This window comes from Mus musculus, chromosome 12 (genome assembly GCF_000001635.26).
Source record: "Mus musculus strain C57BL/6J chromosome 12, GRCm38.p6 C57BL/6J".
NCBI lineage: Eukaryota > Metazoa > Chordata > Mammalia > Rodentia > Muridae > Mus > Mus musculus.
The window spans coordinates 53,081,249-53,105,488 of NC_000078.6; the positions used below are offsets into that span (position 1 = coordinate 53,081,249).

The 24,240-nt window shown below is 38.3% G+C and overlaps 1 protein-coding gene across 12 annotated transcripts in view; it reads left to right on the forward strand.

Annotated features, from left to right (window-relative positions):
- Akap6 (A kinase (PRKA) anchor protein 6) overlaps positions 1 to 24,240 on the forward strand; it is a 456,981-nt gene that overhangs the window by 382,661 nt on the left and 50,080 nt on the right. For all 12 annotated transcript variants that reach the window (XM_006515821.4, XM_006515828.4, XM_006515822.4 and 9 more), the window contains one exon: positions 23,267 to 23,482. In XM_006515821.4, coding sequence (XP_006515884.1) covers positions 23,267 to 23,482 — 216 coding nt within the window. The remainder of the gene's footprint in view (positions 1 to 23,266; positions 23,483 to 24,240) is intronic.

Sequence of the window (24,240 nt, forward strand, 5' to 3'; positions counted from 1 at the left end):
CATGTATACAAATATATATTCCTAAATACATAGATACATCCTGCTCAGTTTGTATATACCTGCGTGTATGTTTTCAGTAACCCATTGGTGTGCTTTTCCCTGGCTGAGACTATTTCTTCAGCTCTCAGCATCTCTTAGTTGCCCATAGTTCTTTGTGTACGGTTGAAACTGTATAGTCTTCCTCCCAGTCACTTGACATGCCTATTGCTATTGTCATGGTTCAACTAATATTTAGGCAGTCATGTTCTTGAAAAGTTTTGGGTGTAGCTTTTGACATTTCTAGGAAATACAGTCTCACAACAAATTCCCCGATCCTCTGGATAGTACAATCTTTCTTCCCCTCCCCCCCTCCCCCCCAGTGTTCTCTGAACCTTAGATGTATCCAATGAGTCTGGGCCCCACAACTCTGTATTTTGATTGGTCATGGTTTTCTAAAATTATATCCATCTACTGCAAAGAGAAGTTTTCTTTTTTTAAAAAAAGATGTATTTATTTATTATATGTAAGTATATTCTAGCTGTCTTCAGACACTCAAGAAGAGGGCATTTGATTTCATTACGGATGGTTGTGAGCCACCATGTGGTTTCTGGGATTTGAACTCAGAACCTTTGGAAGAGCAGTTGGTGCTCTTAACTACTGAGCCATCTCTCCAGCCAGAGAAGTTTTCTTAATGAGAGATTGAAGACTATACTTCTCTGTTGGGTATGAGGGCAAATATTTAGAATATTGTTAGGGATTATGCTGTGAACATGCACATTTTAGGACATTTATGTGTGAAACATTGAAGACATGATAAAGCAAGTCCTTTGGAGTTTCAGTAACTTTGGTTGAATTTAATATTAAACATTCATATTGAATTGTCTGTTATCTTCCATTACTTCATTCACTCTTACATCGTTCCTTCATAATTGATCAGTTTATAGTATCAAGTACTACAAATAGGTTCTCTTAATTGTTAACATTAAGATCTTGAACTTTTGGTTGTCTAACCTCCAGTGTGTAATTTCCCGTCACCTGATATTCTTTGTTTATATTTTGATTTCTAGTTTTAAAGGATTCTCTCTAAATTTTGCATTCTATATCATTGTAATAGCCATATTTTCCCACTGGTAAATTTATAAAATTATAGATGATGCTATGTAAGTCCTCTAAACATCACTTCTAGCGAGAAATTGATGAAGTCAGTTCTGCAGAGGATTCTGTTGCATCCCCACTGAGATGATCCATGAAGAAGGAAAGGCATCTTTTGTACCAAAGATGCAGGGCTATTGCCTCTGTCATCATGGTGGCAACCTTACTCCTTGGCTCTACAACCTTTGCAAACTCTATCTTTAAAATTTGAAGACTGATTCTGAAAGTCAAGGCGGAAGTAGTCTTTCTAGTCACAAATTCTAGCCTAGATGGCTGTACTGATAACATGAATATATTTTATTGGTTTTATAAGTCATCATGATCTTGTTTGAGTCATTTCTAAAATGCAAAGAATCCTACCAATAAACTGTTAGTGCAGAAACAAAAAACATTGAATAGGCCTATAAAAAAATCAAAGATGAAAAACTCTGGATTAAAATTAATGACCAAGCTGATAAATAAGCTCATCTTGCTAATTTCTTAAGTGACTTCAAGTCCCTTACCCCTCTCCCTACACACACAGGCACATATGCATGTTTGCATGCACACAAACACATACACACACACATATGGCTTAGGATATCCATGTCTGTCCTTGTTACTCATTTTGTTATCTTAAGTAAGTTTATTACACTTTGCATTCTTAACAAATTTGGGTGCATATCTTCCAATAAGCAAACTAAATCTGTTCATCACACTTTCTTGATTAGGGTCGCTGATCATCCCTTGCATTCCATTCCTTCATATCCTCATTCAATAAATAGTCATCAAACACCTACCATGCCGCAAGGACTAGGTTGTGTATTTGCAAAACATGAAGCATACAGTGTTGTCATGTTTAAACATGTTGGAGCGTAGAGTGTTGTTTGTAGACACTTTAGTGAATTGGAAGGCTTGATAAACTCTTTGCTTTACTTACAGGGTTGTGAATAAACTAACTAAAATATACTAGTATTAAGGTAAAAACATTGAGCTTTGTTTCCATATAGTTTTCATTGTGGTTGATGTATCTAAGATTTGATTGTTAGCTCCCAATGTTCATTCTAGTAACACAATTAGATCTTTTTTCATATGTTCAAGAATTCCTTCTTAGCACCTTATTGCATTTTATAATAATTTTAAAAGTAGAGCCCGATCAGCTGGGTCAGCCTGTCAAAACACGTCCTAGCAAGCCTGATCTGAGCTGTGTCCTTGGGATGCACATGGTAGAAGGAGAAAACTGATTATCATATGCTACCCTTTTACCTACATACAAGCACCATGGCATGTTTACACAGGCACACACACACACACACACACACACACACACACACACACGCACGCACTACACTGTAAAAAAACATTTAAATTATTTTTTCTTTTAATTTTTAAAAACTGTACATGTGTGTTTTGTCTGCGTGTATGTATGTGTACCACTTGCATGCTTGGTTCCTGTGGAGGCCAGAAGACAGCATTGGGTCCCTTGGAACTAGAACCAGACATGGTTGTGAGTGCTAGAAATTGAGCCCAGGTCCTCTGGAAAAAGAACAAGTGCTCTTAGCAGCTGAGTCATCTTTCTTACTCCTATACAGAAAAATTTAAAGTCTATTTTTGATTTCACTTACTTATCTAAGACTTCGGGTACAATTCTTTTCTATTTCAGAAATACCTTGCTTTCAGTGCTTTAAAAAATATGCATATAAAGTACTTTAATCAAATCTCCTCCCCATCTCTTCCCCTTCAAGCCCTCCCTTATCCTTCCAACCATTTTTCCTCCCAACTTCATTGGGTATATCATATCATATCATATCATATCATATCATATCATATCATATCATATCATATCATATCATTCTACCTATCATTTGTGTATGTGTGTTTGTGTCTGTCTGTCTGTCTCTCTCTCTCTCTCTTTTTTTTTTTTTTTTGGTTTTTCAAGACAGGGTTTCTCTGTGTAGCCCTGGCTGTCCTGGAACTCACTCTATAGACCAGGCTGTCCTGGAACTCAGAAATCCGCCTGCCTCTGCCTCCCAAGTGCTGAGATTAAAGGCATGTGCCACCACGCCCGGCTTCTGTCTGTCTCTCAATACCTACTGAACCTATTCAGTGTTGTCTGAGTGTCCACGGATGTGGGACCATCTGTTAGAACATGTGTATCTTCTTGGGGTCTGCATCTCTGAAGCCACAGCTCTTCAGAAAGGGATGGGCCTTTATGAACTCATCCTCATATTCATGCTGGGGCTTTTACTAGCTTGATCTTGAGCAAACCTTGTGCCTGAAGTCCCAGCCACTGCAAATTCGTGTGTGCAGCTGTGCTTTTGTGTGCCCTATGTCCTGCTCTATCACTCTCATATTATTCCCTTGAGACTGGGTCTTTCCCTGAACCTGAAGCTAGGCTAGTGGCCAGCAAGCCCCAACCATCCTGTCTCTGCTCCACCCCACACTGATACAAGACTTTTAGCAAAAATACATTTTTCTCTTGAACTAATTTGTTGTCTTTGACTAATGTCAGGAGTATGTTGCTTAATTTCTATGTATGAGTTTTTTTTTCCTATTTCTAATTTCTTATGTCACACCCAAAAGTTAATATAAAGACATTTGTCCAATTTCAGATTGCTTCAATTGGCTGAGAGTTGTTTTCTGGTCTAGTGAATGAGCTAAGGGAACAATGTTTCTGTGTACTTGAGTACATGGTCTATTGCACATCACTGTGGCCTTTCATGTAACTCAAGTCCACTCTACTCTTACTGATTTTCTGTCTGGATCTTTCCACTGTTGAAAAGGAGAGTGTTGAAGTCTGTGATTGTTGATGCATTAATATTTCACATTTCACTTCTGTTACATTTTGCCTATATATTTAGCTATTTATAATTGTTACATCCATTTGAGCAATTAACTGTTGTTATTAAGTGACACTGGGTCACTTGTCACAGTTTCCTCAGATCTGTTTCGTATGAAGTACTACGTGTAGACTTTCTCAGTCCTCTTACATCAATGTTTCTGAGACTGGTTTCTTCCAACCCTTCACTTCCTTCCTTTTGTATGTTTAAAGCTACAGCGAGTCTTCTGTAGGCAGCAAATTGTTGCATCTTGTTTTCCTTAATCTATTTGGCCACTTTGCCTTTTGGCTAGATAATTTACTTTAAACTAATTATTGATATAGGTAACTACTCGCTGCTCCTCTTTTCTCGTTGTCTGCTTTGTTTTGTTTTTAATTGTTTTGCAGTTCCTTTGACTCCATCTTTCTTGTTGTCTTCCTCTGTGACGTGCATTTTGTAATGGTTTGCATGGATACCCTTTTCTGGATCTTTTATGTCTGCTACAGGTTTTTCTTTGTTATTGGCATAAAGCTCAAACAAACATTTCAGTTACGGCAGCCTACTTTTAAATGATAATTTTGTTCCCATATAAAAAAAATTACACATTTTAAATTCCCCCACATTTTGTGTTGTTGACATAGAAATAAGTTCCTGGTTGCAAAGAAAGAGACTACCACTCCAAATTACAGTGTCTCAACAAGACAAAATTATCTCTGATCAAAATGGTGCCCTACACACAGGAGGGAAGAGTGAGCTCACAGAGGCAGGGATTTGGCAGATGGTGACAGTATCTTTTCCTTATTGGCTGGGGTCCAACCTCATAGCTTTTTTTGTGATTGGCTAGTCTCAGAAGAACCAGTTCAAAGGAAATGAAGGAAAGCGGGGAGGAGCTGGCCACATCAGTCATCAGAGAATGCAGCAGGGGAAAAGAGACTTTATAGGGTCGGGGCATTAAATTATTTTCATAAAAGTTTTACAAAGCGAGTGAGAAATAAAAAAATTTAAATTCTTTGTCTTAAGCAAAAGTTTTACAGTGTTAGACAGAAAAGACTAATATTTAATGCTTCTTAAAATGTCACAATTTATATCTTTTACATAATTTTCAATTACCAACCAAATCATTGTAGCTATAGTAAATTTTAGGTTTTGTCATATAATTTACATTAGAATTAGAAATGAGTTGCCAAAGTAGTTAGATATTCCTAATATGAGAATACTCTGAACTTTATAGCAGATTTTATGCTGTCATATGGTTTAGCATTGCTACCACCTTTTAATTTGAACTTGAAGATCCCCTGTAGCATTCAAGTAAGGTAACTGTACTGGTGTTAAACTCCTGGGCTTTTGTTTCTGGAGCCTGAGTCCCTAAGGTCAGGCTAACCATGGGCTTGAGTGCTCTGAGATGAGTTCTGCTGCTCAGGCTCTTGTGACTATGTGGAAGTTAGCCTGTGCTGTGAAGTGTCCAGAGCCATGGAAACAGCCGGAGCCATAGTACATTGGGTCCACCCAATCCTAGAGCAGTCCTGTAACGTGGGTTCATAAGAGTTCAAACTGGAGCTAGAAGGCTAGGGTAGACCAGGGTTGAGTAAGACCCAGAATATCCTAGAGTGATCCTGGATCCTGAGTCTGTTGGAACCTCTAATGCTTTGGGTGTCAGCACAGGACCTGTGTCTACAAGTGCTTGTCTAGCCTCTGGGTTAGCATATGTGAGACCATGGTGCTAACATGGAACCTATGCTAAAAGAGCTAGTCTAGGCCTAGGTAGTCATGAAATATATGTCCTAGATATCTCTCTGAGACAAGGGCAATAGCCTATGGTGCTGACCTGTGGACTGAGCCTCTAAGAACAAACCAATGCCAGAGGCTGTGGTGCTTAGGGTCCCTGATAAAGCTGGAGGTTAACGTCACTCTCCTTCCTCCTAGCACACAGTGTTTCTCTATGACATATTGATTAGGTTAAGGGGAACAATGAGACTGACCATGAGATTCTGTTCTTACTCTGTGTGTGTGTGTGTGTGTGTGTGTGTGTGTGTATGTGTGTGTGTGTGTGTGTGTGTAATAGAAGTGCTATAATCTCTCACCAATTTTCTTAGCCTTACATTCATATTCTTCTTAAATGATAAACATATTCTTCAACAAAATTCAGTTTCTGAGAATTACAGAATGAAGGGATTCTGGTATTTGGAAATAAGAATTAGTTCAAGGTTATTCTGAATATGTGAATGGACTCTTTTTTTTTCCATTTATTGAACCCCGTTTCCTTAAGCAAATGCATGTGTTAAGTACTATCTTGGGTCCTAGACAAACAATCCATACTTCTCTTAGAACATATAACACATGGTCTACAGTGGGATGCAGATAAGATCTGCCATATGATTTGATAGACATTAACACGGTATGCATATGTACATAGGACACTTCTGGGAGGTAACTGTTCCCATGAGGGGAAGCAGAGAAATTCAGAGTAAGTGACTGGTTCCCTGCCTAATTTTAGATATTTCCTTTAAAATATGTTTTATTCATTCTTTGAGAATTTCATGCCATGTATTTGTCCTAGTCACTGTTCTATTATTGTGAAGAGACATCATGACCATGGCAACTCTTATAAAAGAAAGTCTTTAATTGAGGCTTGCTTACGGTTTCAGAGGTTTAGTCCATTATCAGCATGGCAGGGAGCATGGAGTTCTATATACAGATCTGTAGGCAACAGCAAGAGAGGAAGAGGGAGGGAGAGAAACAGAGAGACAGAGAAATGGAGAGACAGAGTCAGACAGACAGACAGACAGACAGACAGACAGACAGACAGACAGAAACTGGGCCTGGCATGGGTTTTTGAACCTCAAAGCCCACTCCAGTGACACGTTTCCTCCAACAAAGCCATCCCTAGTCCTTTCTAAATAGTGTCATTCCCTGATGGCTAAAGCATTCACATGTGTAAAGCTATAGGGGTCACTCTTATTTAAAAGACCACAATATTTCCCATTTCCCCTCTCCCTCCCTCTAACTCCTTCCACATTCATTCCCTCTTCCCCACAGATACTTCTTTTTGAAAAATTGTTTTCAGTAAGTACAGCATATAATGGGTATCTTCATGGCACATTCATATGTCTATCATTGTACCTTGCTCCTCTTTGTCCTCCATGACCTTTATTAGACCTGCCTCCCACTGGTACCCTGAATTAGTTCCAGTCTACATTTCATATATATATGTATATGTATATGTATATGTATATGTATATGTATATGTATATGTATATGTATATGTATATCACATATGTCTAAGTTCTGTATATGAGAAAGATATATTTGTGTGCATATATTTTTTGTCCCCATTATCCTCACTTGACCCTCCCAAGGCACCTTTCTCCTCCCACATAAGTGACTCTACACTGAGATCTGTAGTAAAGCAAGGTCTGAGGAACAGAATAGCCTATGCATGTGTAGAATTCTAGAAAGAAAGAAAAAAGAAGTAAAAAAATTCCTGGTGGTTCTGTGTACTTGCTTTTTAATAAACTCTGAATTAAAAGGACACCATAGTATGTGCTATTAGAGAGGAAAAACTTGGTTTTGTTTTACGACAATGTCGTCAATACCTTGGACTCAGTAAATCTTCAACAAGGGCAGAATGAGCTATAGCGCTTTGCCCTTAGATGAGATCTGAGAACACCTCCCTCTCTGCCTTATTCCAAAGAGAGAAGCCAAGCCTTTGATGTTGTCAGTGACTCTCTCAGGACCCAACAACCAGAGCCATACCAGAGCCTGCGTCTCCTTAATTCCAACTCAGGCTCCAATCCAATAAGTTCAAGCCAATGGCCTTTTGTACATCATCATGTATGTTTCTGCAATATTCAAATTGCTTTGTTTTTTTTTGTAAACTATGAATAAGAAGCCAATCTGATTTGACAAAAAGAAATAAAATGATCTTCACAACAGACATAATGATTAATGGGGGATTTAGAAATGCTTATTGCAGCTACTGAGTGCCTCTTTAAACAGAAGTAAACATATGACACACACACACACCAAGGTTCCCCTGACATCGGAACTCAGAGATTTACCATCATGACCCCCAACAGCTTCTACTTTTCAGGGTTGTATGTACTCTTGGGAGCCCGCGCTTGCATAGAGTGTGCTATCATTTTTCACCTTGCGTTGCAGCTCCGTATGAGGTACTTAAAGAGCTTTAGAGACATTAGCTCATTAATCCTCCCAAAACTTCTCTAAGATACAGCTGAGACATAAATCATTATTCTATCTGAAAAAAAAAACATTTTTTGTTCATTTTACTGATGCTCTAAATTGTTGGTTAATCCTGAATTATACACTGCACATGTAGAATACCACACATTCTCTTCTCCAATAAGATTTTTTTTCTTTCTTCTTAGAATTTGATTTCATGAGGCTAGTATAAAAATAGAATGATAGGCCTCATGTTGAAATCACCTCTGAGAGTCATAGATTAGGAAGTGGCTTGGCTTTTAAGCTCTGTTTGTACCTTTTTCCTTTAGGACATCCTTTATTGTCCTTTGTTCATGACTAGGAAACATGATTTTGAGGAATTGGAGAGAAACTTCATGATCCATTCAGTGTTCTATCAGCTGAGAACACCAAGAAAGCCAATGAGTATCCATTCAACCATGTCACCCTAATTCCCAATAAAATACCAGTGCAACAAACTCCAAAGCTTTATCAACAAAGCAATGGAAGTTAAAGCTCTTCACTTTCCTGTGTGTTGCTTAGACAAATGGCGTTCACTGTGAAGTTATTTAGAGTTTGACTTTGAAGATGCTAGAATATCATCATAATGTATAGAATCTGAAGGTATCGAGGGGTGGCTTTCTAGAGATGGCTGCAATGTACATGGGCTAGATAGGGTTTCTATTGCTATGATATAAACCATGACCAACAGCAACTTCAAGAGGTATAGTTGTCTGGGAGAGAATGGCCTCCATAGGCTCATATATTTGAATACTTGGCCCCTAGCCGATGGAACTGTTTGGGAAGTATGGCATTGTTGGAGAAGGCATTGCATTGCATTGGGGGCAGGTTTTGAGGTTTTCAAAAATGACACCATTCCCACTTATCCCTCCCTGCCTTCTGCTTTTGGACCAAGACATAAGCTCTCAGCTACTGATCCAGCACCATGCCTGCTGGCCTGCTGCCATGCTCCCTGCCGTGATGATCATGAACTTAAATCCTCTGAATCTGTAACCACCCCCACCCCCAAACTCTTCCTTCTATAAGTTGTCTTGGCCATGGTGTTTCATCATGACAATAGAAAAGTAACCTGAGACTTTTCTTACTTGGTATCAGGAAGTAGGTTATTGCTGTGATGGGCCTGACTTTGCTGTACTGTTTCTTTAAGAAAGACGAGGAAGACTTTGGAACTTTGGAATATGAAAACTGTTGAATGCTGTTAGCAGGGCTTAATGAGCCATCATAGTAGGAGCTTGAAGGAGAGCAATGTGGACTATGCAGGCCCAGCTTAAGACGTTTCAGAGGGGAAGAATATCATCAACTGTGTCAGAGACCACTCTCCTGATAATATGTCAAAGAATCTGGCCGTTTTTTTCTCTTGTCCTAAAAATCTGTCTGAAGCTAAATTGAAAGTTTTTAAACTAATTTCATCGATAGAGGAGATTTTAAGATAGCCTAATATCGACTCTGCCCTGTGTTTATTAGTAATTGCTCTTATACAGAGCTATGGTGTAAAGGAACAAATGAAGAAGAAAGAAATACAAAATGTGCAGTTTGAGGAGAAAAAAAGCCAGAGGAAATTTAATGTTGGTGTCAAAGCTTATGCTGGATGAGATAAGAGAAACCTGATTTGAAATGGAATAAAGGGACTGGTGCCCTGGGGGTAAGACCCTACCTGGCTAAGCTTATGACTTATAAAAAAGAAAACTTATGTAACAAACAAACTAACTAACAAAAAGCATGGGCAAATGTAACCCAAGGAGAAAGCAGGTTCTACTCCAAGCAGACACCTGAACTTGGAAGCATCAGCCCCGAGGTTCTGGCTTTAGAGTCATGAATGATACAGGTGTACAGGGGTTGTGGAATCTTCCTCTTAGGCCAGGTGTATGGAAAGGGAGTCCTTGCATGGAGGCCTGGAGTAGCTACTGTTGAAGCTATAGGAATAAACTCTGAATTACACCGGAGACCCAAAGAGGTTAAAGATGGCAGGGCTAAGAAAAATATGTCAGACCAAGATGCAGACAGGGGGTGAAACCATCCCAAGAGACAGAAGTGTGTTTCAGTCAGCAAAGCTGAGAAGGCAGAGCCATCTAAGTCCTTTGACATCAGACATGGAACTATAGAATTTAAAGTTTGCCCTGGTCAGGGCTTTGTTTTGGTACAGCTTTTCCTCATGCTCCCTCCCCCATTTCCCCTTTTGTAATGGTAATGTATATTCTGTGCCATTGTATGTTGGAAGTGTGTTATTTGCTTTTTTTGATTTTACATGAATTATAGTTATGAGATTTTCTTTATTCTCATAAGAGACTTTGGATTTTAAAACTATGTTGAGACTGAAAGACTACAGGGATTTTTGTAGTTGCACTAAATACATTTTATATTATATAGTCATGAGCCTGTGGGAGGCAGGGAGTAAAATGGTAGTTTAAGTGGAAGTGGCCCCCGTAAGCTCATGTGCTTGAACATTTGTTACCCAGTTGATAGAACTGTTTGAAAAGGATTAGGAAGTGTGGCCTTGCTAGAGGAGGTATGGCACTGGGATGGGCTTTGAGGTTTCAAAAGCCCAGCCATCCCCAGTTACCACTCTCAATTTCATGCTTATGGATCAAGATGTAAGGTCTCAGCTATCGCTCTAGCTCTGTCCCTGCCTTCCTGCTGCCATGCTCCCTGCCATCATGGTCATGGACTCTAGACATCTGAACCTGTAAGACAATGCTTTCTTTTATAATTTTCCATGGCCATGATATTGTATCAGTAGAAAAGTGACTAAGACAGAAGGAAAGGGCTTATTTCACTTTATACTTTCAGGTATCAGTCATTACTGTGGGAAATCAGGGCATTAATTTAAGCAGGGCAGAAACCTGGAGGCAAGAGCTGATGCAGAAGCCATGAAGGAACACTGCTTATTGGCATACTCCTCACTACTTGCTCAACCTGCCTTCTTACAGTACCCAGGACCACCACCCCAGAGGTGGCACAGCCTACAGTAGGCTGGGCACTCCTACATCAATCATCAGTCAAGAAAATGCCTGACGGGCTTGCCCAAGGGTCAATTTGATGGAGGTATTTTCTCAACTGAGAATATTTTTTCTGAAGGACCCTAGCTTGGGTCAAATTGACATAAAACTAGCCAGCATAGGACTTTATCCAGAAAAAGCAACTGTAGTTATAGCCAGAGGAAGTGAAAATAATAAGGGCATAGTAAAAGTTAAAGAAGTTAATATTATAATACCTCTATGATTCCTCATGAAAGATGACAACTACCTTGTAACATTTAATTGATAGTCAAAGTTTATTTTATAATATTTTCAAAGAGGCTACCATAATACATTTTTCTTAAGTATAAACTTATGTAATACTGGTGCCAGAATATGTTAGAGGGTAAAAGATAGTTTCCTTTCAGAGGAAGACTATCAAGTGGATTTATTTTGTAGTTTACTTAAGGTGACAAAACTGGACTCTGTTGAACCAGGAGACTATCCCCAGATGTGGATAGTCCACATTCCTCATTCCAAATGACTTTTCAAATATTAAACTAATACCTCCTTTGTGGTTAGACAACTTATGCTCTTTTGGGCTGCCAACACATCAAAATGGAATATCTCTCACTCTGTTTGGATAATATACCCTGTATATTTGGTTCTTCTTGGAGGAGCATGCAGAAAAGATATGTGGTACCTCTTCCAAGAAGAAAGTAGATTCCTTTAAAAGGAAGCTTAATTTTATTTAATAGAGGTTTCTGGACTTCTGTACTCTATTTTCTTTTAGTTGTTAAGGTAAATAATGTAGTTCTTACATTTTCTTTTCACAAGGTTCTGAGATGTTTTAAACTAATAAGTCATAGTAATTTACAAGTTAGCTAAAACTTGCTGTCTCTCTACCACCTTACATAATAAATGGAGCCTGTTTGATTTTACTTATAAGTTAATATTTCCAAATGATCCCAAGAGTGCAGTTGATATTACTAAGTTTCTGAGAATACTGAAAACTGGACTAAAACCATTAAATTTTTTTAATACACTGGATTTCTACCTCAGATGCAAAGTAAAAAAGCTAAGAAGAAAATTAGAAATAGTCCAAATTCACATGGAAATTGTCTGTTTAATTTAGATGTTCTAAGAATAAATGGGGGTCTGGAGTCTAATGATGCTGTTTCTACCTCTATGCCTGCAGGTCAAAGAGGAACAGAGGATAAAGAAGGAGCTTTTCTATTGTGCAATTTTTATTCCCTGCACAACTTTCCCTTTGTTAGAGTTTCCCCAGCTCTATTCTCCCTTCTTTGTCGTTTTACTATTTGAGTTCTTAAACCCCTTTATTCCCCACCAGTAGGCTTCTGAAATGATAAAACTGCTTTTCTAAAACATTAATTCCTAGATGTTGTATGCCAAGTAACATTAAGTCTGTGGTGAGCCCAGTGCTGTCTTCATGAGAAGCAGCATTAAAGTCTAAAATGTAGGGCTTGATACAGGGAAGAGGTAGTGAATGGTCAACTATCATGTGGATGGAAGAGAAAGGAAAGTACTGTGCTTTGGGGCTAAGCAAGATATAAAGGGAAATAGTCTAATATGTCTCTCATGAATCCGGTTGCCAGTGTGTTCCATGTTTTCCCTAAGAATGTCTCTTGGTTTGCATGGTCCACATGTGTGCCAGCTCTCCTCCTTGATATTATATCATTCTTTAGGTATGGCCTCTACGATGACCCTCTCTGTCACAGAGTTTGCTAAATAGGTGTATATTGCTGGGTCACTTGCCACACAGCATTCTTTCCTCCTTCCCCTCTAAACTGCCGTGGGTATCCTTTGACCTAAAGATCTGTTAAAAAGAAAAGATGATTTCATGTAGCTGGGACCGAAAGAGAATGAGAGAAGAAAGCTACCCCCACCCATCCAGAACTGCCTAAAATGTTTCCCATGGAATCAACATGACAGGGAGCCTCAGTGGGCATTGTAAATAAATTTCAAAATGCAATTATGTAAAAATCTATTATAATTACTCCCTCTCTGCTTACGAAAGAACGGCTGTGGGAGTGTGTCTAGTGTTCTAATGGCTAAGTTTCATATACACCCCGCACACCCCCCCACATTGCTAAAAGTTTTCTTTCTGTAATTGCAGAATAGTTTAGCATCTTAACAATAATGGACATGTTTTTAAAAGATTATTGCCAAAAGTGCATTCTTTATTCCAGGGAGACTCTGTAATAGATACTAGCATTTTTAGTAATGATACAGGCAATCTGTAAGCTATTACAGTTTCCTTTAGAGTAACTTAATCTTCATATTGTTTTGTATGTCTAGAATTTTAATAGTGTTTTTAATTTAGAAAAGGAGGTTTATAACATATTACTAATTACATGTGAATATGAACTAAATACACAACTACTGAATTTTATTCTAAAAACAAACATATTTAAAAAGTACTTAACCTAGTATAAAGAAAGGAACAACGAAATTAAAGAATGCCACATAGGAAGAACAGCAGTGTTCGTGGTATAACACAGTGAGGGTTAGCATTTTGTGGAACGCTTGAATTATTTTGATCTATAACTAAAACATTAAGAGAAATGAAGATAGCCTCTTCTAACTAATATTAATATATTTTATAACAAATGAAAATATGATTTACTAAACATAACTATGCATATTTGTCCAAGACTTAGTAACACCATCCATCCAAGGGTCTCCAGGAAGTTACAGCAATAATTAATAATACCCCTGGTATCCCTTAGTGATTCAGATTGCTTAGTAAGCATGCTAGATAGCAAGGCCACTTGAAATCATGTCCAGGTTAAAAAGCCAGGCCCTGGATAGACGGCTGCCCCTGGCTTTTCTACTGGGCAGGTGAAAGAACAGAAGGGAGATGGATTTTCTTAAAAATAAAAGTCGTTACTGGAAATACTTTTAGTTTATATGGTTCTAAGACGCGGATGAGTATCTGAATCTTAAATTATCATCCATGATTTCAACACTCCTTGGGCACAGCACCCAGCTCCTCTCTAAGGAGCTGGCAGAGATGTGCTTGGTGAGCTGATTCGGGAAAATTTAGTACTATTTTTAAAAATCTAGCTTTTATATTAAACAAACCACTTTGCTATTTTGAAAGGAGTTATAATCTACTTAAAACTGTCACTCCCTGTTTCTGCCTCGCAATTAGATGATATTTCCAAAATGTCAGACCAAGACTCTGTTTCTTCCATCACCATAATTGAATGTGACAGCCAAGATATTATATCAATACCTTTTCCATAATTAGCAATAAGGATCCTGCCAAGGGTTAACCAGAAAAGTTTCATAAACATTTTTCTACAAATGGTCCTGAAGGCAGTATTATGCTTTTAAAATCTGCTAATGTAGCAAAGACTTGTGACAAGCAGAAGACGAATCTATAGGGAGAACTGTTTGGCAAGAAGAGTTTTGTGGTGTGTGATGTATGTTATGTAAATGGGCTTATTAGGACTCTCATCTATTTTATTATTGGTGACCAATTTAATAGAGGCATTTAAAAAACAATATTTCTGCCTGACTCCTAGAAGTGAAGAAGATACATTGATATAATTGAGAGCAAATGATTGCGTGTCGTGCCATTTAATCATGTCATTTTTCAATTGCTATTTTTTGCACTCCACTGCATGCTTATAGAATATTTAGCTTCAGTATAGATTGAGTTCCAGAGTTTGCAACTGAGCTTGGCTCTCCATATTGGCTAGCATTGTTTTAGAAATTTGGAATCAGTTAAAACACTCAGACATCATTTATTTTATTTTGTTTAAAATATGTAAATCATCAGTCACATGTCATTTGCAATGCTTTAAATTTTGTCTACTTTGAGTAATTATTTATACATCTAGGATGTAAATTCTCATTTGCAAAGAACTATTGACCCTTTGTGAATGTTGATAATTATTTATATAAAGGACATTTTTTTAATCTTTGTTTAGTCTCTTCTTTATCATTTGTGGAATGTACATCTTTTTCAGAAAAGGAAGTACTTTCAATTGTCTGCTTGGTTCACTGGTGAATCTCAGACACTTAAAACAATGTCCATAATAATAAACATTTCATACATATTTGTTTAATTAATAATGTGTATTTTTCCATCAATGCTATCAAAACCATCCTAGGTTCAAATATAGTATATTTTACACATTTTTATGTCTTAAGGCTTCCAAATAAGTAAAAGATTGGACTTCTAAAGGATGGAGGTTGTTGGCTCTCTTAGCACTAGCTTTATGTTTGTAGTCACTTCTGGTTAAAAGCCTAGGGCACGACAGTTTGGAAATATCGAGATCTTACAAGTTAATGTAGTGATCTTACAAGCAATCAAGCTTTCTTCTTAAATGTCATTGTTTTTCCTGAATCAGCTTTCAGTTCCACGGAGCTGAGTGAAAGGGCCTATTGTCAAGCCTTGTGATCCGAGTCCAGTCCCCTTAACGGACGTGGTGGAAGGAAACACTGACTTCTGCAAGTTGTTCTTAGACCTCCACACACACACAGTGGTACACACACACACACACACACACACACACACACACACACACAGAAAGAGAGAGAGAGAGAGAGAGAGAGAGAGAGAGAGAGAGAGAGAGAGAGAGAGAGAGAGGAGAGGTGAATACTAAAAATGCACCCAAAAATTAGTCAGTGCTATCTGGGATTAGGGAAAATAACCCACAAATTGCTGTAAAGAATAGTACTTGAACAGTTGACAAGCAATCCTAATGATTATTAATTTATGTTCAAATGAGTATGGATAAACTCATTGAGGCGAATATGGCACTGCTTTTATTTTGTGTTTGTCCAGATATGAATGATCAACAGGATTGTCTTTGGTGCAGGATGGGGTTATCATCTGTTTGTCAAGCCTTCCATTTTTGTAACGATGCAAAGTTGTATGCAGAGTTGTATGTGACCATTTCATAAGACACATAAGAATGGCATCACTGTAACAATTGGATTCAACTAATAGTCTTTATTTTCCAGATTTTTTTCACACTCTTCTTTCAGATCTAGCCTTCTCCCTATTCTTTTCTCTTGATATATTATGGTATTTTTAGAAGTGGGAGGCCTTGATCAAAGTCAGACGGCATTATTTTTACCCTAGAAAAAATGTCTGATCTGTCGAATGACGTCTGTAGGTCTGTGTCAGTAATTCCATCCCAGTAGACCTTTTAGCTATTGCCTTAGAAATACAAACTGCTCCTGGCCTTGCACATATGAGTGTATTGGTCCTTCACTGACCCAGGGTTGTACAATATAAGTTTCCAAGCTTTAAACTCTCTACTTAATCACAAACTTTTAAATGTTTTTATTATTGTTAGTGTATGTCTGTTTGTAGTATGTGTGTGTTTGTGTGTGTGTGTGTGTGTGTGTGTGTGTGTGTGTATGTGAGAGAGAGGGGAGGGGGAGGGGGAGGGGGAGGGAGAGAGAAGTTGGAGGATAGCTTTGGGAGTGGGAGTGGGTTCTCTATTTCCACCAAGTGTTCCAGAATTTAATGTTGATCATTAGGCTTGTACTGGAGGTGCTTTGGCCTGCTAAGTCGTCTTACCAGCTATCAAATAAGTCTTTTATGGCATAAAAGTATTCTTGACTTAGACATTGTCTCAAGACTTACAACGTCAGAACATTAAATTACACTTTGTTTTTTTTATATCAGAACTTATTACAAGATCTCTTCTCAGAGAAGCTTTATTGATGATCCAATCTAAAGTCTTGCCTATTTTATTCTACAGTTCTTGTTACATGACAATTTTGAGTTTGCATTTATTTCCAGCCTCTTCCATCCACACAGAGAAAATTAGAATATAAATTATATGAAAGCAAAAAGTGTGCACCTTGTATACTGCTGTATCGATCACTTAGAAAAGCACTTGGCACACAGAAGGCACTTCAGAAGTTCATCGGTGGGTGGGCAGAAAACTTAGTAATTATCATCATCATACCCTTCGTTACCTTCTAGATTTTAAAAACTGTGGTCAAATTTGTGGTTTTCAACTTTTCTTCTATTACGCTAATCCTCTCCTCCACCTGCCAGCATTCAGAAGCCTCATGTTAGTCCTATGACTCCTAGTCAGTCTCTTCCAGCCAATGGTGACCTTTCTTGTTCCTCAGGCCAAATGCCAGCACTGAGTGATAATACAGAACACGTGAATCATGGCCTCACTAGTCTTACAACTTCTTGATGAATTAGGCATTATCAAAAACCTTTGCCTTGTATTGATATCCTTTCCTTTGAAGAATCAGCCACCTTAGAAGCTCCTAGGAGGCACTGCATCTTGTTACACATCTGGCATCCTCCAATGTTAATCCTGTAATGGACAGTACAATGCTTGGCACATAACTGATACCCATAAAGTGCTTACTGCTGTAATAATATCATTCATACAGCCTTTGCCAAACTTTGCTCCCTGATATCGATCTAGAATCAAGCAGCAAAAAGCCTCTTCTGCAGCAGAGATTCGAGCTCTAGGTTTAAATTGGAATTTAGGACTTTGTATTTTTATGTTTCTAAAAATAATCTACTCAAGTGGCTTCTCCAATTTGTAAAGTTTAATCTGCTTTGTCTATAATACTATTTTCAAACTTTAGGCTGCAATCAGGCTTTGTTAAACTGAAGCTCACAGGGAATCCCTGCCTCATAAACATGTGAACGACACCCAAGAATCTGCAGGCTAGCTTCGTTTTATTTCCTTCCTTAAGATGCTACCTAACCATGTAGCCCCAGCTGCCCTGCAATTTATTATTCATTCAGGCTGACCCTAAACTTACGACCCCTTTGCCTCAGCCTCCTGACTATCTGGGATTATACGCAGGGCAGAATGTGCAGTTCTAAGTTCCTGGATGATGCAAATACTCCTGGGTCTGGGGAGTCCACTTCTGTTCTGGAAAACAATACTACATATAGCAAATAGGAAGAAAATTACCAGCCCATGAAATCAAGATGGTAAAATGTAAAGTATCCAAAAAAAATTAACATAGGCAGAAGTATAGGAAATTGTCAAAAGGAGATTTTCTGTCCTGGGGCCATTTAACCTAGAGCACACCTGTGTGTGGCTGTCGTTTTCCCTTTACCATTCTGTTGCTTCATTCACATTGGGTTGAAGGCAGCCATAGGTCCTATATGCACATCACTCTCTCATTCCTGAGCTTGTCCCATACAAAAGATACCACATTTTGTAAATCAGTTGATCAGTACAGAAGGCGAAGTAATGTTTGCCTTTATAAACAGCAGTGACTGTTTCATAGCTCTTTGTTTTAACACTTGATCCAACCTCACGATTTGTACCTCATGTGGACCTAGTCAGTAGAGTTAACACGTTGAACAAAAAATTGTGTGAGAGATACTGGAGATGAGATGCTTTGGAGTTCCCCCAGTTGCATTTGCTTCTCTGTGTTCAATATTCTTAGTTTGGTGTATTTTTAGACCCTTTATCTTACCCTTCCTCTCATTCCCCTAGTTAGCATATGTTTTAATATAATAGTTCTTTTGATAACACTTGTTCTTTTAGTGTGTGTTTGTTTTCATTCATTTGCATTTTGTGAGGTAGAGAATGCTTGTTTGACACCACGAAGGTGTACATACACATAAATGCTTCTTTTTATGTGATACGTTCTCATTTAAGCAAATGTTTAACACAGTGAGAATGGAGTGGTGGCATTGAGCGTCTTCCCTCCAATGCTGCCAAGAGTCTAGGTCCAGTGAAAAATGTCGAGGTAGGCTTGGTAGAGAATGGTAGCGCACTGCTTACCATTTGTGAGGCTCTGGGTTCAATTCCCAGCACTACAAAAGGAAAAGAAAAGTATTTTCTTTCTTTCTTTCTTTTTTTTTTAAATCATTCTTTGACTCACTAATATGAGTGATTTAGACATGAAAAGGTTGATTAAGTCAGAAGATATTCAAAACAAAGCATTTTCTCCAAAAATCTTGTGTACCGCCATTGGTGAATTGAAAGTCAGATTGGCAGTTGATGAATAAGGGAAAAGGTGCCATCCACTTATTTATAACTTTCTTATAATGTGACCCAAAACAAATACATTCATCTGGCCATTTTAAGGAAAGGGGGATTACTTCTCAATCTTAAATCATGAAAGTTTGATTATTATTATTATTATTATTAGTAGTAGTAGTAGTAGTAGTAGTAGTAGTAGTAGTAGTAGTATCATCATCATCATTATTTTATTACCTTTTCATGTTTATTACAAATCTGCCTTTTTTAGAAACGTGACAAAACTTGGTGAAAACTACAAAAATAAATAAGAGAGATAGGAATTTGAGAGGAGCATTGCAGCCTGTATCCTGCCAGCCCTGCTGAGGGGAGACAGTCAGGTACTGACGAAGATGGGCTTTCGCAGTAGTAAAACATTGGGAATCCCTTGTTGGACATACTGACAATCGCGTCTAAAAACTGCTTTCCTGGCCTCTTCTTACTCTATTTCTCACGAAGGCGGTGTGGCTGTGCATCCAAACCAGTATGGCCTCATTAGAACAAGCTTCAGAGTTGATGTAATTGCTGCACTGACGAGCACTCCACATGGTTCTGTGTCCTCTCACCTTCCCCAGCTACATTATCACTTTGTCTCCTCTAACACAGTAGTATACACTCCTTACCATCCAAGGCCGCTTGCTTGTGTTCCACCTTAACATGTCTCGGGACTCTCTACCCCATAACTCCATCGCTCCTCTTGGACCACCAGGTTCCCACCACTTCCTTAACAATGCCTCAACTTCCAGCAGCAACCTGCTTGCACACACTTTTCATTTCTCTCTGTCTGTCTGTCTGTCTCTCCCTCTCTTTCTCTGTATGTGTGTGTGTCTTTCTCTCCCTCTCTGTCTTGGTCTGTCTGTCTCTCTCTGTCTCTGTCTCTCTCTCTGTCTCTCTCTCTCATACACACACACACACACACAGATAACATATTTATTTATCTACTTCATCTCTACTAGACTCTCAACTCCTTGAAAGAAAGAATGGTGACTTGGCCACAGTGCAGTCCTCCATTAGGAGGCTCACAAAGTAGACTATACATTGCAGATTTGAGGAGGTCCTAGAAGAACATTTGTCTTATTCTGTGCCTTAATTACCTAGCTATAGTTTCTGTTTTCAAAGTATATTTCTCTAAAACCCAAGGCAAAAGTTAATAATAATCATTTGTTCCCATTAGCTATATTTAACATTTCTCAGTACATATGGAGAATGTGTATCTCAGTTTGTTATAAAAAATAATGTAGAATATGGATTCTAAAAAATGTTGCCAACAGACTACCGATTTTATTTAGTATGTATGATTTATAAATAAGTACATTTTGATGGTTGTCAGAGTAACACATTTATGTAGGAGAATGTTATCAACTGTATCTAGGTATAAAGGAATATTGAAAAAAATGTTAAGTATAGAAAGTCTCTATTTTCCTTCTCTTTTGAACAGTGCACACATAAAAAAAATTAATCGAGAATATACACTAAACCTTTAGATATTTAAAGTGAAAATAACAGAACTGTAAAGGCAAAAAAAATCAGATTGTAAATGTTAACACTATCTGATTTTTTTAGTTAAAATTTTTAGAATATTATTTATATGTGGGCCATGGTGTGTGTGTATTGTGAGTGCATGCCATCATGAGGGTATGTGCACTCATGTGCTTGCACATGGAGGCCAGAAGAGGATACCAGGTGTCTTCTACTGTTCTCTGTCCTAATTCCTTGAGACAAGGTCTCTCTCTCTGAACCCAAATGCAGCATGTGCTAGGCTGGCTGGCAAGTGAGATTTAAGAAGCTACCTGCCTTTACATTGCAGTGTGTGTGTGTGTGTGTGTGTGTGTGTGTGTGTGTGTGTAAGGAGGTTACAGGTAAGAATTTGAACTCGGGATTTTGATCTTGCAGAGCAAGAGCTCTGACCCATCTCTTCTCCCTTGCTTTTCTGGTTTTGAAGAAAATGTGTTTATCATAATTTGCTTGCATTAAGATGTAGATGCAGACTCACTGGATTTGTAGATACATTCTGGTCACGGTCAGAACATCGTGGTCAATTTCATGAAAATTGATTACATCCTCAGATACCATATTTGAGAACTTTGTGAGGTACAAGAAACTCATCTGAGGTACTTTGCGCATGTGGCTTGAGCCATGTACAAGGTGAATGTGTAGTGCCATTCATTGTGATTTTTTTTCCTTCAGCTAAAAATTTTGAGGCTTCCTGTTGGCTTATAGATATGCAGTTTATATTTGTTTATTTGTTTGTTTATTTATTCATGTTATTTTATTTATATTATGAAATTTATTTATATTATTCTACTTAACTTTAAGGAGAGGTTTGCAGAATCCATTTTCATAAAACCATTTCCTTATTTTTCTTAGCCCTTTTCTTTTAACATCCACAGATCAAAACCCTAAGTCATTAACATTCACATCGGTAGGTCTCATTTGAAGCAATTTCAACTGGCTATAACCATGCTACTTTCTTTCATTAGTCAATATTGAGCAAAATTTTGGTAGGCACGAGGTGAACTTCATCATGTAGATGACTTAACAGTTATAAATTAAGACAGTAAGTTGAAGTGAGTGTGCACACCTGTGTGTGTGTGTGTGTGTTTCATGATGGGCTGAGGAGGTAGTTGGGAGCACTGCCATGGGAGAGGGAAACAGTATTATTGCTTTCCTAGGCTCTGAGTTTACCTTTGCTTGCTGAGGGGTTTCCTCTCCTCAGCACTGAACTACCTGGTGAATAGCACCAGGAAAGGAATTTGTCAGGCCCAGTGTGGTATCAGGAGTTAGATAGGAAAATAGTAATGCACCCTAGGAAAATAAATAAGAATTAGTTCAGGAAACCCAACTCAAACAGCTGCACTGGTAAGATGTGAATAATAAAATTCCTAGTCATATTTTGCCATAAATAGAGGTTTGGGAATTTGTCATTCACCTTATTTAAAATTCAGAAATATTAAAGGTACAGGTTCTCTCATTACGGAAATAATAGAATTCCAGCTATTACCAAGTTAGGGTCATTTAAATGGATATAGCATGCATTGTATCCATAAGTGGAACATCTGTATCAAATGTCCACCTGCTGATCGACTACTCTGCTCCGCACACAATTCAGTGAACAGCACTTAATCATTTTAAGACTTCTCCTAATGAAGCCTTATCTAGATTAACATTTTAAGCACAAATACTTTCAGGCATTAAAACCCTCACACTAAATGAAATTGCATTGTCTTGTTTACCCTTGTTGATTAATAAGCAATCTGTTAACTGTTAGAAGCGTCCAATTGTGGCAGTAGAGGGAGATTAGTAATTCAGTGATGTTTGTGGGTATAATCATCGTTTCTCCTGAAGGCTTTGAATTAGAATATCACTTACACATTATCCATAGGCAAGGGAAGGATATAATATTTTTAGACATGTTGTACCCACTATTTTGCTTCGATTGTTCAGCTTAGGGTCAGTGCAGCAATACAAATGTTTCTGGGGGGGCAAAATGCTATTTTTGATGCATGCATATCCTTTTTAAATAGTGTGAGTGTCTATTAAAAGACACAGAGCAGACAGCAAACTGTGCAGTAATAATCCAGTATCTTGGATGCTGTTATAAGAACGTTATTGCTTTGTTAATCAAGCATTGGAAGAGAAATATTGCCCAGTGTTTCTTGTTTTTTAGATAATGGAGTTTGTATATGAAGATTCTTTGCAATATTATTTACTTTTGCCAATGAAATATTGAACTTTTCCCCCCAAAGAATCTAGAGATAATTGTAGAAGAATAATTACATTTGGGGGAAAGATTTTCTGCTTCTTGTGTTTCCTTTGACCTTGAAACAACACTCCAGTTTGTTTGACTGGGACTCATAGAACCTAAATGATTTCATTTTTCACCATGTGAGAAACTCTTCATACCAAGGTATAAAAGAACTAGTTTAGAAAGATAAATCAGCGGAAAGGGGAAGAGGACACAAAAGGTCCTAAAATCTCTAGCATTGGTCAACTACGTATTGTCGGCCACCAATCGCAAGGAAACTGTAGGTCTCTTTCCTTGCCCTTAGTGTTACAAGCTGAGCATATCCCTACAACGTGAAATTATGGTGGAAATACTCACTTCATGGTGTCAGAAAGTCAGTCCTACAAACACACACAAACTGATCTTTTTTCTGCATTGCAGTCGCTCTGTCATGAGATCAAGCAGCGGCGTAGAGGAGTGGCCTCCATTCTGAGGTTGTGCCAGCACCTTCTGGATGACCGGGACACTTGTAATCTGAACGCAGATCACCAGCCCATGCAGCTGATCATTGTAAACCTTGAAAGAAGGTGGGAAGCCATCGTCATGCAAGCTGTCCAGTGGCAAACACGGTTACGAAAGAAGATGGGAAAAGAATCTGTGAGTGTCTTCTCCCAGCAGAATCAGCTCGCTCTTTCACAAACACATACCCCTAGGATTTGGGCTATACATTCAACATATACCCTGGGGTTTAGGCAATACAGTCTTCATCATATATCCTAGGGTTTGGGAAATACAGTCTTCATCATATACCCTAGGGTCTGGGCAATACAGTCTTCATCATATACCCTAGGGTCTGGGCAATACAGTCTTCATCATATACCCTAGGGTCTGGGCAATACAGTCTTCATCATATACCCTAGGATTTGGGCAATACAGTCTTCATCATATACCCTAGGGTTTGGGAAATACAGTCTTCATCATATACCCTAGGGTCTGGGCAATACAGTCTTCATCATACACCCTAGGGTTTGGGCAATACAGTCTTCATCATATACCCTAGGGTTTGGGAAATACAGTCTTCATCATATACTCTAGGGTTTGGGCAATACAGTCTTCATCATATACACTTCCTTGCAAACTAGAGGCGTGACTATGCATTAACCAAAACTCCATTCATTGTAACACAGACAGTTACTCACTTTACTGACATTCATTTTAGCACATCTCATTGTCTTTTGAAAAAAGCCACATGCATGTTTTGGCTAATGTTACCACTAAGGATAGTAATCCTTTTATTTATTCCTTCACCAAACATATTCATGAAGTAGACAATCCTCCAAGGATATTTTGGTAGGAGGTATATTAATGCTCTGAGTGTGTGGAGCAGTGTGCATGTTCTGTGTGCAGTGTCATTG